Source organism: Pristiophorus japonicus, chromosome 4 (genome assembly GCF_044704955.1).
Source record: "Pristiophorus japonicus isolate sPriJap1 chromosome 4, sPriJap1.hap1, whole genome shotgun sequence".
NCBI lineage: Eukaryota > Metazoa > Chordata > Chondrichthyes > Pristiophoridae > Pristiophorus > Pristiophorus japonicus.
This window is the reverse complement of record NC_091980.1, coordinates 268,872,730-268,887,396: the sequence shown is the minus strand read 5'-3', so window position 1 is coordinate 268,887,396 and position 14,667 is coordinate 268,872,730. Positions and strand designations below refer to the sequence as shown.

General features: G+C 45.4%; 1 protein-coding gene across 1 annotated transcript in view; it reads right to left on the bottom strand.

Moving 5' to 3' along the window:
• Nucleotides 1–304: 304 nt before the first annotated feature.
• The window catches only part of LOC139262779 (uncharacterized), a 28,906-nt gene continuing 14,543 nt past the window's right edge, over nucleotides 305–14,667 (bottom strand). Inside the window, exon 3 of the mRNA XM_070877930.1 lies at nucleotides 305–1,515. Coding sequence (XP_070734031.1) covers nucleotides 305–1,515 — 1,211 coding nt within the window. The remainder of the gene's footprint in view (nucleotides 1,516–14,667) is intronic.

The following is a 14,667-nucleotide window of genomic DNA, read 5'->3' as shown; positions in this document are numbered from 1 at the left end:
CTTGAAAAATGGCCATCTGGGCGATGTACTCCAGGGCTGTTGGTGTTTATGGAACTGTATTCATGGGGAATCACCACCTCAGGAGAGGAGGGAAGCCAAAAGAATGAAAAAAAATACAGTAAGCAGTAATGAGGTGGATTTTTCCGTACTGACATCCGTTCAGAGTAAAAAAACAGTTGTTATTTAAATACAGGTATTATTTCCCTGATGCTTGGTTACGAGCTGCTTACTTTGCTGGACTTGAGCTCGCTGGACTGTGATCGCGATTAATTGAAAACTTCAAAACTGAGATTGATCGCTTTTTTTAGGTCTGACACCACCCGTGGTTCAGCATCAGGCCCATGCCTGGAGCATGAGCGGTGTAGGCGGCAGTGGAGCAGTGGAGGGTCCGGGTGCGATGGCGGAGGGGGTTACGGCAGGGCAGTGGTGGGTCTGGCGGCAGCGGGGGAGGGTCTGGGTCTGGGGGCAGCGGCGGGACCAGGGGCAGCAGTGGGGGTGGGTTCGGAGGCAGCAGTGGGGGTGGGTCTGGGGGCGGCAGCAGGTCCAGGGGCAGCAGTGGGGGTGGGTCTGGGTCTGGGGGCGGCGGCAGGTCCAGGGGCAGCAGTGGGGGTGGGTCTGGGGGCGGCAGCAGGTCCAGGGGCAGCAGTGGGGGTGGGTCTGGGTCTGGGGGCGGCGGCAGGTCCAGGGGCAGCAGTGGGGGTGGGTTCGGAGGCAGCAGTGGGGGTGGGTCCGGGGGCAGCAGTGGGGGTGGGTCCGGGTCTGGGGGCGGCGGTGGGTCCAGGGGCAGCAGTGGGGGTGGGTTCAGAGGCAGCAGTGGGGGTGGGTCCAGGTCTGGGGGCGGCGGCGGCGGGTCCAGGGGCAGCAGTGGGGGTGGGTCCGGGGGCAGCAGTGGGGGCGGGTCCGGGTCTGGGGGCGGTGGCGGGACCAGGGGCAGCAGTGGGAGTGGGTAAGGAGGCAGCAGTAGGGGTGGGTCTGGGGGCGGTGGCAGGACCAGGGGCAGCAGTGGGGGTGGGTTCGGAGGCAGCAGTGGGGGTGGGTCCGGGTCCGGGTCTGGGGGCGGCGGCGGCAGTGGGGATGGGTTCGGAGGCAGCAGTGGGGGTGGGTCCGGGGGCAGCAGTGGGGGTGGGTCCGGGTCTGGGGGCGGCGGCGGGTCCAGGGGCAACAGTAGGGGTGGGTTCGGAGGCAACAGTGGGGATGGGTCCGGGTCTGGGGGCGGCGGCGGGTCCAGGGGCAACAGTGGGGCTGGGTTCGGAGGCAACAGTGGGGGTGGGTCCGGGTCTGGGGGCGGCGGCGGGTCCAGGGGCAACAGTGGGGCTGGGTTCGGAGGCAACAGTGGGAGTGGGTCCGGGTCTGGGGGCGGCGGCGGGTCCAGGGGCAACAGTGGGGGTGGGTTCGGAGGTAACAGTGGGGGTGGGTCCGGGTCTGGAGGCGGCGGCGGGTCCAGGGGCAGCAGTGGGGGTGGGTCCGGGTCTTGGGGTGGCGGGTCCGGGGGCAGCAGTGGGGGTGGGTCCGGGTCTTGGGGTGGCGGGTCCGGGGGCAGCAGTGGGGGTGGGTCCGGGGGCAGCAGTGGGGGTGGGTCCGGGTCTTGGGGTGGCGGGTCCGGGGGCAGCAGCGGCGGGTTGACACGACATTAAAAAAAAGAGAGAGAATGAGGCCCAAGTTTCACAGCTGGAGCGCTGTCTTCAGGTACCGGTAAGCCTCGGCTAGGCGTATCCTCCTGTGGTTTGGCAAATTCTCTGTTCCGGCACAGGTCAGGTCCCGAGGGTGCCGGCCTGGAGAGGTCCAACCTGTAATGTGTAATCAGGGAGCATTGCAGGTTCTTACTGCTGTGGCAGGCAGAACAGTTTACCTCTCCCTTCCCAGAAGACACAATAGTATTTTAAAAACTTCTTCATTTATACCTTTGCTTCAGTAGAATTTGTATGAGCTCAAATGATTAAGCGAGTTGCATAAATAACTCTTCCTATTCCATTAGGAATTTTTAGGATGTTAGTGAAAATATCACTTTCTGTTTTACTGGCATAGTGTAATTTTTTGTGGGATAATGTATAACTCACAGGAAACCACTGTTTACACAAACTGTAAGCAGCTGAAAACAATGGTTCACTTTTCATATCTCTGTTAGGAAGTAAAGAATCAACTTACACTAGACACTGTTCTTAAAGGGAGCATAACACTAATGCATCCAGACTTTTAATTAATGGTTTCCTTTCCCTGGCTTATGACATTTCTGAGCTGTTCTTTGTCAACAAAATGCACCATTTAAATTTAATGTATCCTGACAGAACTGCCGAATCCTCACTTGTACAGGCTTCAGGAGTGTGGGGGGAGGGAGGGATGAAGCTGGGCTTACTTCATTTTAGCAAATCTGCAGTTTTGGCATTCATTCGATACACAGCATTCATAAATATCTGAAATATCGATTAGTATCTCTACACTCCCTTCAACAGGGATATTATGAAGTGTCACATTAAGCTTGGGTGACAGAACCCTGGAAAACTACCTTCTGTCTATATATCTAGCTACTTAGTGTCTACTGACTAATTTCATGTATTCCTTCTTTATGAATAATTGTAGTTCCCTTGGGATGCACACATGTTGTCAGATGGCAAGCTGCGTTTGCCAGGTTTGTAGGTTAATAACAAGATGATATTAAAATATATATGAACCATCTAGTGTTCTGTCAAAGTGCCAAAATAGACGGCACAATGCGATTGTACAATTTTGTTTGCAGATGCAAAAGACAAAAATAAATCCGAATTAATGCTGATAATTTAAAATATGTTTAAATATATGGAATAATGTGCTCTATTCTCAGCTAGAATACATACTGAATTATTTGTTCCATCTACCTTCCTTCTCACACATGAAAACTATACTTGGACTGTGCAAGGCCTTGGTATGGCTGGACTTGGAGTGTTATGCCCAGTTTTGGTCTATGAACAGCAGGAAATATCGAAACATAGGAGGACAACTAAAATAATAACTAGTCTTCAGATTCTTAGTTATCAGAATAGGCTCAAGGAGTTGGGGCCATGTGCAATAGAGAATTGTAGGCTTAGGACAGGTATGATGAGGCTTCGAAAATGATTTAGGTATTAGACTCTATCCAGATTATTTGAGATGGAGAAGGGCAGGAGAACTCGGGAGCATACATATAAAATACATAGACAAGGATATGGTTAGATGTTAGAAATAATTTATTTTCACAAAGAGTCATTGCCCCCGGAACAGATTACCAAAGCCTGGAATGAACTTGGATTCTCTGCTGATCTAATCCACAGACAGACAATTGTGTTCAGTATTCCTGGGGGTCTCTCCCAGTGAGGTGTCAGACTCTAAGTTTAGAAGAATGAGAGAGGATCTCATAGAAATAGGTAAAATTCTGATGGCATTGGACAAGTTAGAGACAGGAAGAATGCTCCCGTTGCTGGGGAGTTCCAGAACTAGGGGTCACAGTCTAAGAATAAGGGGTAAGCCATTTAGAATTGAGATGAAGAGAAACTTCTTCACTCAGAATGGTTAACCTGTGGAATTCTCTCGGGCAGAAAGTTGTTGAGGCCAGTTCGTTAGATATATTCAAAAGGGAGTTAGATATGGCCCTTACGGCCAAAGGCATTAAAGGATATGGAGAAAAAGCAGGAAAGGGGTACTGAGGTTGAATGATCAGCCATGATCTTATTGAATGGCGGTGCAGGCTTGAAGGGCTGAATGGCGGTGCAGGCTCGAAGGGCTGAATGGCCTGCTCCTGCACCTAATTTCTATGTTTCTATGTTTCTAATAGTACAGCACAGAAAGAGGCCACTCGGTCCATCGAGTCTATGCTGGTCCTTTCGAAGAGCAATCTAACCTGCTCTTTCCCCATATCCCTGCAATACTTTCTCCTTCAAGTATTTATCCAACTTCAAAGGGGAACTGGACAAGCCCCTGCGTGAGGAGGATATTTCCAGTTATAAAGGGTAAGATGCTGGGATTAGAAGGATTTAGGAATTACTGCTGTCTCCTGGAACTTTGTTTGACTGCTGTCGGGGGTCAAAGAGTTATTGCTTTGAAACATAATTATTGCAGCTTTATCAGATGCTTCCTCCGCAAAGAAAAACAGCAAAGGAATCATCCTTTGATCAAATTCACAATTTTAGAGCAGCATAATTGGAGGTTTTGAATCAGGTTGCCCCCTCCCCACATTCCTGGCTGAGGATATTGTGCAATGTGGAGTCGCCACACAAGAAGGGGAAGAAGGGAGAAAAATATACAAAACATGGAGACTGACCAATACATTAGAATTTTATGATTAAAGTTTCATACATTTAAAAAAAATGAAGAACAAATTCAGTATATTATTGGAAGTTAGTCAATAAAAAAAATGCCTGCTGGAAGGTAATTTTTAATTCACTATGAACTTTTATTTTCATGACCATCATCCTTATGAACACCACAAGGTACCAGATTATACTCACTGATCCAAGATATGGCACTCATAATTCCACATTTTGTTATACTTACTATGCTTTATTATAGTTTGTCAATATTTTAATATTCTACAGGTAAAAAAACCACAGGATTATCGAACTGCAAGATAAATGTGAAAGTAATGAAGTTGAGAGATTGGTGCAGGGAATATTTGTTTTTGTACCCGAAGGTTTTCATTGAGGAGCAATCAGACATTTGTGTCAAATGGTATCTTGTAATCTGGTTACAGCTTGGAAAAATTGAGCATTTCATGTTAAATCCCTTAAGTGATATTGGGGAGAGCATCAAACAGGAAATTAGGGGTGCATGCAATAAAGTTATCATGGGTGACTTTAATATGCATATAGATTGGGCTAACCAAACTGGAAACATTAGGTGGAGGAGGATTTCCTGGAGTGCATAAGGGATGGTTTTCTAGACCAATATGTCGAGGAACCAACTAGGGGGAGGCCATCTTAGACTGGGTGTTGTGTAATGAGAGAGGATTAATTAGCAATCTCGTTGTGCGAAACCCCTTGGGGAAGAGTGACCATAATATGGTGGAATTCTACATTCGGGTGGAGAATGAAACAAGTTAATTCAGAGACCATGGTCCAGAACTTAAAGAAGGGTAACTTTGAAGGTATGAGGCGTGAATTGGCTAGAAAAGATTGGCGAATGATACTTAAGGGGTTGACTGTGGATGGGCAATGGCAGACATTTAGAGACCGCATGGATGAACTACAATAATTGTACATCCCTGTCTGTCGTAAAAATGAAAAAGGGAAGGTAGCTCAACCGTGGCTATCAAGGGAAATCAGGTATAGTATTAAAGCCAAGGAAGTGGCATACAAATTGGCCAGAAATAGCAGCGAACCCGGGGACTGGGAGAAATTTAGAACTCAGCAGAGGAGGACAAAAGGTTTGATTAGGGCAGGGAAAATAGAGTACAAGAGGAAGCTTGCAGGGAACATTAAAATGGACTGCAAAAGCTTCTATAGATATGTAAAGAGAAAAAGGTTAATAAAGACAAATGTAGGTCCCCTGCAGTCAGAATCAGGGGAAGTCATAACTGGGAACAAAGAAATGGCAGACCAATTGAACAAGTACTTTGGTATTCACTAAGGAGGACACCAACAACGTTCCGGATATAAAAGGGGTCAGAGGGGCTAGTAAGAAGCGGGAACTGAGGGAAATCTTTATTAGTCGGGAAATTGTGTTGGGGAAATTGATGGGATGGAAGGCCGATAAATCCCCAGGGCCTGATGGCCTGCATCCCAGAGTACTTAAGGAGGTGGCCTCGGAAATAGTGGATGCATTGACAGTAATTTTCCAACATTCCATAGACTCTAGATCAGTTCCTATGGAGTGGAGGGTGGCCAATGTAACCCCACTTTTTAAAAAAGGAGGGAGAGGGAAAACAGGGAATTATAGACCGGTCAGCCTGACATCGGTAGTGGGTAAAATGATGGAATCAATTCTTCAGGATGTCATAGCAGCGCATTTGGAAAGAGGTGACATGATAGGTCCAAGTCAGCATGGATTTGTGAAAGGGAAATCATGCTTGACAAATCTTCTGGAATTTTTTGAGGATGTTTCCAGTAGAGTGAACAAGGGAGAACCAGTTGATGTGGTGTATTTGGACTTTCAGAAGGCTTTCGACAAGATCCCACACAAGAGATTAATGTGCAAAGTTAAAGCACATGGGATTAGGGGTAGTGTGCTGACGTGCATTGAGAACTGGTTGGCAGGCAGGAAGCAAAGAGTAGGAGTAAATGGGTACTTTTCAGAATGGCAGGCAGTGACTAGTGGAGTACCGCAAGGTTCTGTGCTAGAGCCCCAGCTGTTTACATTGTACATTAATGATTTAGACGAGGGGATTAAATGTAGTATCTCCAAATTTGCGGATGACACTAAGTTGGGTGGCAGTGTGAGCTGCGAGGAGGATGCTATGAGGCTGCAGAGTGACTTGGATAGGTTAGGTGAGTGGGCAAATGCATGGCAGATGAAGTATAATGTGGATAAATGTGAGGTTATCCACTTTGGTGGTAAAAACAAAGAGACAGACTATTATCTGAATGGTGACAGATTAGGAAAAGGGGAGGTGCAACGAGACCTGGGTGTCATGTTACATCAGTCATTGAAGGTTGGCATGCAGGTACAGCAGGCGGTTAAGAAAGCAAATGACATGTTGGCCTTCATAGCGAGGGGATTTGAGTACAGGGGCAGGGAGGTGTTACTGCAGTTGTACAGGGCCTTGGTGAGGCCACACCTGAAGTATTGTGTACAGTTTTGGTCTCCTAACTTGAGGAAGGACATTCTTGCTATTGAGGGAGTGCAGCGAAGGTTCACCAGACTGATTCCCGGGATGGCAGGACTGACATGTCAAGAAAGACTGGATCAACTGGGCTTGTATTCACTGGAGTTTAGAAGAGTGAGAGGGGATCTCATTGAAACGTTTAAAATTCTGATGGGTTTAGACAGGTTAGATGCGGGAAGAATGTTCCCAATGTTGGGGAAGTCCAGAACCAGGGGTCACAGTCTAAGGATAAGGGGTAAGCCATTTAGGACCGAGATGAGGAGAAACTTCTTCACCCAGAGAGTGGTGAACCTGTGGAATTCTCTACCACAGAAAGTTGTTGAGGCCAATTCACTAAATATATTCAAAAAGGAGTTAGATGTAGTCCTTACTACTAGGGGGCTCAAGGGGTATGGCGAGAAAGCAGGAATGGGGTACTGAAGTTGCATGTTCAGCCATGAACTAATTGAATGGCGGTGCAGGCTAGAAGGGCCGAATGGCCTACTCCGGCACCTAGTTTCTATGTTTCTATCCCTGATTATAATCACTCAACCATTTGTGGCCAAGCCTTCTGTGGCCTAGGCCCCAAGCTCTGGAACTCCCTGCCTAAATCTCTCTGCCTCTCTAGCTCTCTTTCCTCCTTCAAGACGCTTCTTAAAACCTACCTCTTTGACCAAGCTACTTTCCACTTATGCAGATCTGTATCAAAGTTTTAGCGCATAATACTCCTGTGAAGCGCCTTGGGATGTTTCACTACGTTAAAGGCACTATATAAATAGAAGTTATTGTTGTTTAAAAGGCAGCTTGAAATAGGTCTACTATTTATTTTTAGTATGCAAAGTGACTTGCACTTTTAATTTTATTTAAATTTCTTCATTTTTATCACCTCAACATTAAATTATCATACTTTAATAAAATGTAGATACAAATTCTAACTTTTAAAAATATTGTATTTGTTCAGCAGGGAGAGCTGATTTGATTTCAAAGAGTGAATTGCGATAATGATAAGAGGAATGCAATGATGTGTTGAGAAAAGTCAAATGTTTTCACGTTCATTGTAATAGTTTATCTCGTCACCCCTCTTGTTGCATCAGTTACTGTTAGTAAGCTACATGGTCATAACTCCCATATGGAGGTACTGTACCATGGTTTGGCAGCAACATGGAACAGCACCGCATTAGAAATAATCATTGCAGATGGCTCTCACACTGCATGGATGCTACTCCCAAAACTCTGACAGGAACAAAGATGAAAATAACAGATATTAATAACTACAACATTTATCTGGCACCTTTAACATAGTAAAATGTCCCAAGGCGCTTCATAGGTATGTTATCAAACAAAATTCGACACTGAACCACATAAGGAGATGTTGGCCTGAATTTCGCAGTCAGCGTTTGCCCTCATTACCCCTCTGAAACTGACCGCAACTTCAGAATTAAGCGCAAATGCAGATAAACACGGAAATCTTCAAGTTGTGGTCAGTCATTCCCTGTTCCACTATTTGGTTGCACTGTGGAACTCCCCAGAGCCGGCAATCAGTTGAAATCACATACAAGCATGAGAACTTCCCCTTTTATGATAGAATATCCTTGTTAAAAAAAAACTAAAACTTTAAGCCTTGTGGAAAGAGATATAACAGGTGTTTTAACGGCGTACTGTCTGCTGAATAACTGTTCCAGCCCTGAAAAACAAATTTTATATTTGTGGAATGTTTCCATTAATATGATTAAGAATGACAAGTTTTTAATATAATATATATTTTTAAACTGTGTTTATTGGATTTCAGTTTCTACCGTAGTCATATGTGTAGGTCCCAATATTTATTTCGCTCTGTAAATTTTTTTTTAAAGTAAATTAGAATCTGTGTATTTGACTTCCTGGTTTGCTGTCTGTGAGAATTCTTCAATATGATTGGCTGCTTAGCCAGCTTGATGACATCACTGTTGCTGGACACTTAGGAGTCACATGATTTGGCACCAGATTCAAACAAAGGGTTAGGAAAGCTGAATTACATGCCACAGAGATCGCTGGACCTTTCTGAGAAGCTTTCTTAGAGGTCAGCGATGAACATGTTGCTTCACCGCTGACGGCAAATTCCGGGCCATTAGGACAGGTCAAAGAAGTAGGCTTTCAAGGATGTCATAAAGGATAAGCGGGATGAAGAGTTTAGGGAGGGAATTCCAGAGTTTAGGGCCTTGGCAGCTAAAGGCACAACCGACATTTTCCTTAAGAAGACTTAAAAGACTTGGATTTATATAATGCCTTTCACGACCACCAAATGTCTCAAAACGCTTTATAGCCAATGAAGTCACTGTTGTAATATGTAAAACACAGCAGCCAATTTATGCACAAGTCAGCTCCCACAAACAGCAATGTGCTAATGACCAGATAATCTGTTTTTCTGTTATGTTGATTGAGGGATAAATATTGTCCAGGACACCAGGGATAACTCCCCTGCTCTTCTTTGAAATAGTGGCATAGGACCTTTTACTTCTACTTGAGAGAGCAGACGGGACCTCAGTTTGTTTCATCCGAAAGGTAGCACCTCTGACAGTGCAGCGCTCTCTCATTACCGCACTGGAGTGTCAACTTAGATTTATTTTGATGCTGAAGTCCCTGGAGTGGAACTTGAACCCACAAGCTTCTGACACAGATGCGAGAGTGCTACCCACTGAGCCACAGCTGACACTTATATCTATAGATATGTACAAGTCTAAATACTGAAAAATACTTTTTAAAGTTCGTTCATGGGATGTGGGCGGCGCTGAGCATTTATTGCCCATCCTTATTGCCCTTGAGAAGACCGTGGTGAGCCGCCTTCTTGAACCGCTGCAGTCCGTGTGATGAAGGTACGCCCAAGGTGCTGTTATGGAGAGAGTTCCAGGATTTTGACCCAGTGACGATAAAGGAATTATATAGTCAGGATGGTGTGTGACTTGGTGCCTGCTGCCCTTGTCCTTCTAGATGGTAGAGGTCACAGGTTTGGGAGGTGCTGCCAAAGAAGCCTTGGCGAGTTGCTGCCGTGCATCTTGTAGATGATACACACTGCAGCCATGGTGTGCCAATGGCGGAGAGAGTGGATGTTTAAGGTGATGGATGGGGTGTCAAGCCGGTTGCTTTGTCCTGGATGGTGTCGAGCTTCTTGAGTGTTGTTGGAGCTGCATTCATCCAGGCAAGTGGAGCGTATTCCTTCACACTCCTGACTTGTTCCTTATAGATGGTGGAAAGGCTTTAGGGAGTCAGGAGGTGAGACGCTCACTGCAGAATACCCAGCCTCTAACCTGCTCTTGTTGCCACAGTATTCAGGGTCAATGGTGACCTCCAGGATGTTGATGGTGGGGGTAGTGTCGTTGAATGTCAAGGGTCTATTCACCAGATTTAAATTTTAACTGTCAAAATCTGTACAACTTGCCAAAATATAAAAATATTTTTTTTTGGCTTGTACATTCATCATCATTATTTTCCTGCTTTAAATAATTTATTTGTATTTACTCAGTTTTGCTGCATTTTGCCTTTCAGGAATATTCTTATTAGTTAACATGAATTTCTGGAGTAAGTCTTGTGTTTCTATTTGATTTTATTTAAAGCTTAGCAATATCTTAATTTGCTGTTCATTATTTTTTGCTTCCTGTTCTTTGTCACAGCATTTTTCAGCACATGCTCCTAGTCTCCAACATGCACTGTTTCAGGCCGTTCTCAATCATTCTGCTTCTGTAACCACAAGAATGCACTATCAGTGCTGATTGAGCTCTCTACTGTGCACACTTCACAAAACATGAAGGTCACAGAGAATTAGCCTATCTTGTGTTTGAAAACACTTACATCTTAGCAAAATTATGGGAAAAAATGGCAGGGTTTTCAAAACCTTAAATTGCCACTGATATTTGTGTGATTTCTTGTTGTAAGTAAATGGTAATCAAGACTAACTTTAGTGTCCTGAATACAATGTACTCCTATGAGCAAGCACAATAACAAGCTTTCTGATATTTGCACATAATGGTTTTAACTCTATTGTGATTTTACTCTATTGAGACTCCACAACAGTTCAGTTACTTTTCAATTTTCTTTTTGCTCGGCGTTAATAAATAAAGGTGGTCATAACAGAATGCACTGAGAAGATGAATGACAGCAAAATTGTAGCAAAGGAGGCTGGAGGTTAGAATGCTGAAGAAGTAATATGGTACATAGGTTGACAGGGACAGTACTTGCAAAAAAAGGGATGAGGTCCTACGAAACGAATTTAAGGAGCTAGGAGCTAAATTAAAAAGTAGGACCTCAAAAGTAGTAATCTCGGGATTGCTACCAGTGCCACGTGATAGTCAGAGTAGGAATCGCAGGATAGCGCAGATGAATACGTGGCTTGAGCAGTGGTGCAGCAGGGAGGGATTCAAATTCCTGGGGCATTGGGACCGGTTCTGGGGGAGGTGGGACCAGTACAAACCGGACGGTCTGCACCTGGGCAGGACTGGAACCAATGTCCTAGGGGGAGTGTTTGCTAGTGCTGTTGGGGAGGATTTAAACTAATATGGCAGGGGGATGGGAACCAATGCAGGGAGACAGAGGGAAACAAAAATGAGGCAAAAGCAAAAGACAGAAAGGAGATGAGGAAAAGTGTAGGGCAGAGAAACCCAAGGCAAAGAACAAAAAGGGCCACTGTACAGCAAAATTCTAAAAGGACAAAGGGTGTTAATAAAACAAGCCTGAAGGCTTTGTGTCTTAATGCAAGGAGTATCCGCAATAAGGTGGATGAATTAATTGTGCAAATAGATGTTAACAAATATGATGTGATTGGGATTACGGAGACGTGGCTCCAGGATGATCAGGGCTGGGAACTCAACATTCAGGGGTATTCAACATTCAGGAAGGATAGAATAAAAGGAAAAGGAGGTGGGGTAGCATTGCTGGTTAAAGAGGAGATTAATGCAATAGTTAGGAAAGACATTAGCTTGGATGATGTGGAATCTATATGGGTAGAGCTGCAGAACACCAAAGGGCAAAAAACGTTAGTAGGAGTTGTGTACAGACCTCCAAACAGTAATAGGGATGTTGGGGAGGGCATCAAACAGGAAATTAGGGGTGCATGCAATAAAGGTGTAGCAGTTATAATGGGTGACTTTAATATGCACATAGATTGGGCTAGCCAAACTGGAAGCAATACGGTGGAGGAGGATTTCCTGGAGTGCATAAGGGATGGTTTTCTAGACCAATATGTTGAGGAACCAACTAGGGGGGAGGCCATCTTAGACTGGGTGTTGTGTAATGAGAGAGGATTAATTAGCAATCTCATTGTGCGAGGCCCCTTGGGGAAGAGTGACCATAATATGGTGGAATTCTGCATTAGGATGGAGAATGAAACAGTAATTTCAGAGACCATGGTCCAGAACTTAAAGAAGGGTAACTTTGAAGGTATGAGGCGTGAATTGGCTAGGATAGATTGGCGAATGATACTTAGGGGGTTGACTGTGGATGGGCAATGGCAGACATTTAGAGACCGCATGGATGAAGTACAACAATTGTACATTCCTGTCTGGCGTAAAAATAAAAAGGGGAAGGTGGCTCAACCGTGGCTATCTAGGGAAATCAGGGATAGTATTAAAGCCAAGGAAGTGGCATACAAATTGGCCAGAAATAGCAGCGAACCTGGGGACTGGGAGAAATTTAGAACTCAGCAGAGGAGGACAAAGGGTTTGATTAGGACAGGGAAAATGGAGTACGAGAAGAAGCTTGCAGGGAACATTAAGGCGGATTGCAAAAGTTTCTATAGGTATGTAAAGAGAAAAAGGTTGGTGAAGACAAACGTAGGTCCCCTGCAGTCAGAATCAGGGGAAGTCATAACGGGGAACAAAGAAATGGCGGATCAATTGAACAAGTACTTTGGTTCGGTATTCACTAAGGAGGATACAAACAACCTTCCGGATATAAAAGGGGTCAGAGGGTCTAGTAAGGAAGAGGAACTGAGGGAAATCTTTATTAGTCGGGAAATTGTGTTGGGGAAATTGATGGGATTGAAGGCAGATAAATCCCCAGGGCCTGATGGCCTGCATCCTAGAGTACTTAAGGAGGTGGCCTTGGAAATAGCGGATGCATTGACAGTCATTTTCCAACATTCCATTGACTCTGGATCAGTTCCTATGGAGTGGAGGGTAGCCAATGTAACCCCACTTTTTAAAAAAGGAGGGAGAGAGAAAACAGGGAATTATAGACCGGTCAGCCTGACCTCAGTAGTGGGTAAAATGATGGAATCAATTATTAAGGATGTCATAGCAGTGCATCTGGAAAATGGTGACATGATAGGTCCAAGTCAGCATGGATTTGTGAAAGGGAAATCATGCTTGACAAATCTTCTGGAATTTTTTGAGGATGTTTCCAGTAAAGTGGACAAAGGAGAACCAGTTGATGTGGTATATTTGGACTTTCAGAAGGCTTTCGACAAGGTCCCACACAAGAGAGTAATGTGCAAAGTTAAAGCACATGGGATTGGGGGTAGTGTGCTGACGTGGATTGAGAACTGGTTGTCAGACAGGAAGCAAAGAGTAGGAGTAAACGGGTACTTTTCAGAATGGCAGGCAGTGACTAGTGGAGTGCCGCAAGGTTCTGTGCTGGGGCCCCAGCTGTTTACATTGTACATTAATGATTTAGACGAGGGGATTAAATGCAGTATCTCCAAATTTGCGGATGACACTAAGTTGGGTGGCAGTGTGAGCTGCGAGGAGGATGCTATTAGGCTGCAGAGTGACTTGGATAGGTTAGGTGAGTGGGCAAATGCATGGCAGATGAAGTATAATGTGGATAAATGTGAGGTTATCCACTTTGGTGGTAAAAACAGAGAGACAGACTATTATCTGAATGGTGACAGATTAGGAAAAGGGAAGGTGCAACGAGACCTGGGTGTCATGGTACATCAGTCATTGAAGGTTGGCATGCAGGTGCAGCAGGCGGTTAAGAAAGCAAATGGCATGTTGGCCTTCATAGCGAGGGGATTTGAATACAGGGGCAGGGAGGTGTTGCTACAGTTGTACAGGGCCTTGGTGAGGCCACACCTGGAGTATTGTGTACAGTTTTGGTCTCCTAACTTGAGGAAGGACATTCTTGCTATTGAGGGAGTGCAGCGAAGGTTCACCAGACTGATTCCCGGGATGGCGGGACTGACCTATCAAGAAAGATTGGATCAATTGGGCTTGTATTCACTGGAGTTCAGAAGAATGAGAGGGGACCTCATAGAAACGTTTAAAATTCTGACGGGTTTAGACAGGTTAGATGCAGAAAGAATGTTCCCAATGTTGGGGAAGTCCAGAACCAGGGGTCACAGTCTGAGGATAAGGGGTAAGCCATTTAGGACCGAGATGAGGAGAAACTTCTTCACCCAGAGAGTGGTGAACCTGTGGAATTCTCTACCACAGAAAGTAGTTGAGGCCAATTCACTAAATATATTCAAAAGGGAGTTAGATGAAGTCCTTACTACTCGGGGGATCAAGGGTTATGGCGAGAAAGCAGGAAGGGGGTACTGAAGTTTCATGTTCAGCCATGAACTCATTGAATGGCGGTGCAGGCTAGAAGGGCTGAACGGCCTGCTCCTGCACCTATTTTCTATGTTTCTATGTTGCACATTAACTCCGTGCTTCCCACATCAATCCCTCCTGTTGGCCCTGGTCAGGAATCCTTTCCCTGCCTAACAGCCACACCCGGATGTTCTACCTATGGCTTCATATCCAGGGATCCTCTGGACAGCCACAAGTGTCGCATCCCAACTATTGAACCTCTTACGGCGTCATCAGTGTCATTATGACCTGGGCGTCAATTACGGTCAACTATGGCCGTCAATCTTTGCCCCTGTGAGCGGGCGCGGGGTTTGCTGCTGTGATTGGTGGGGGGACAATAGCTCAGTATATGAGGAATATGAGGTGCGGCGAATGCTT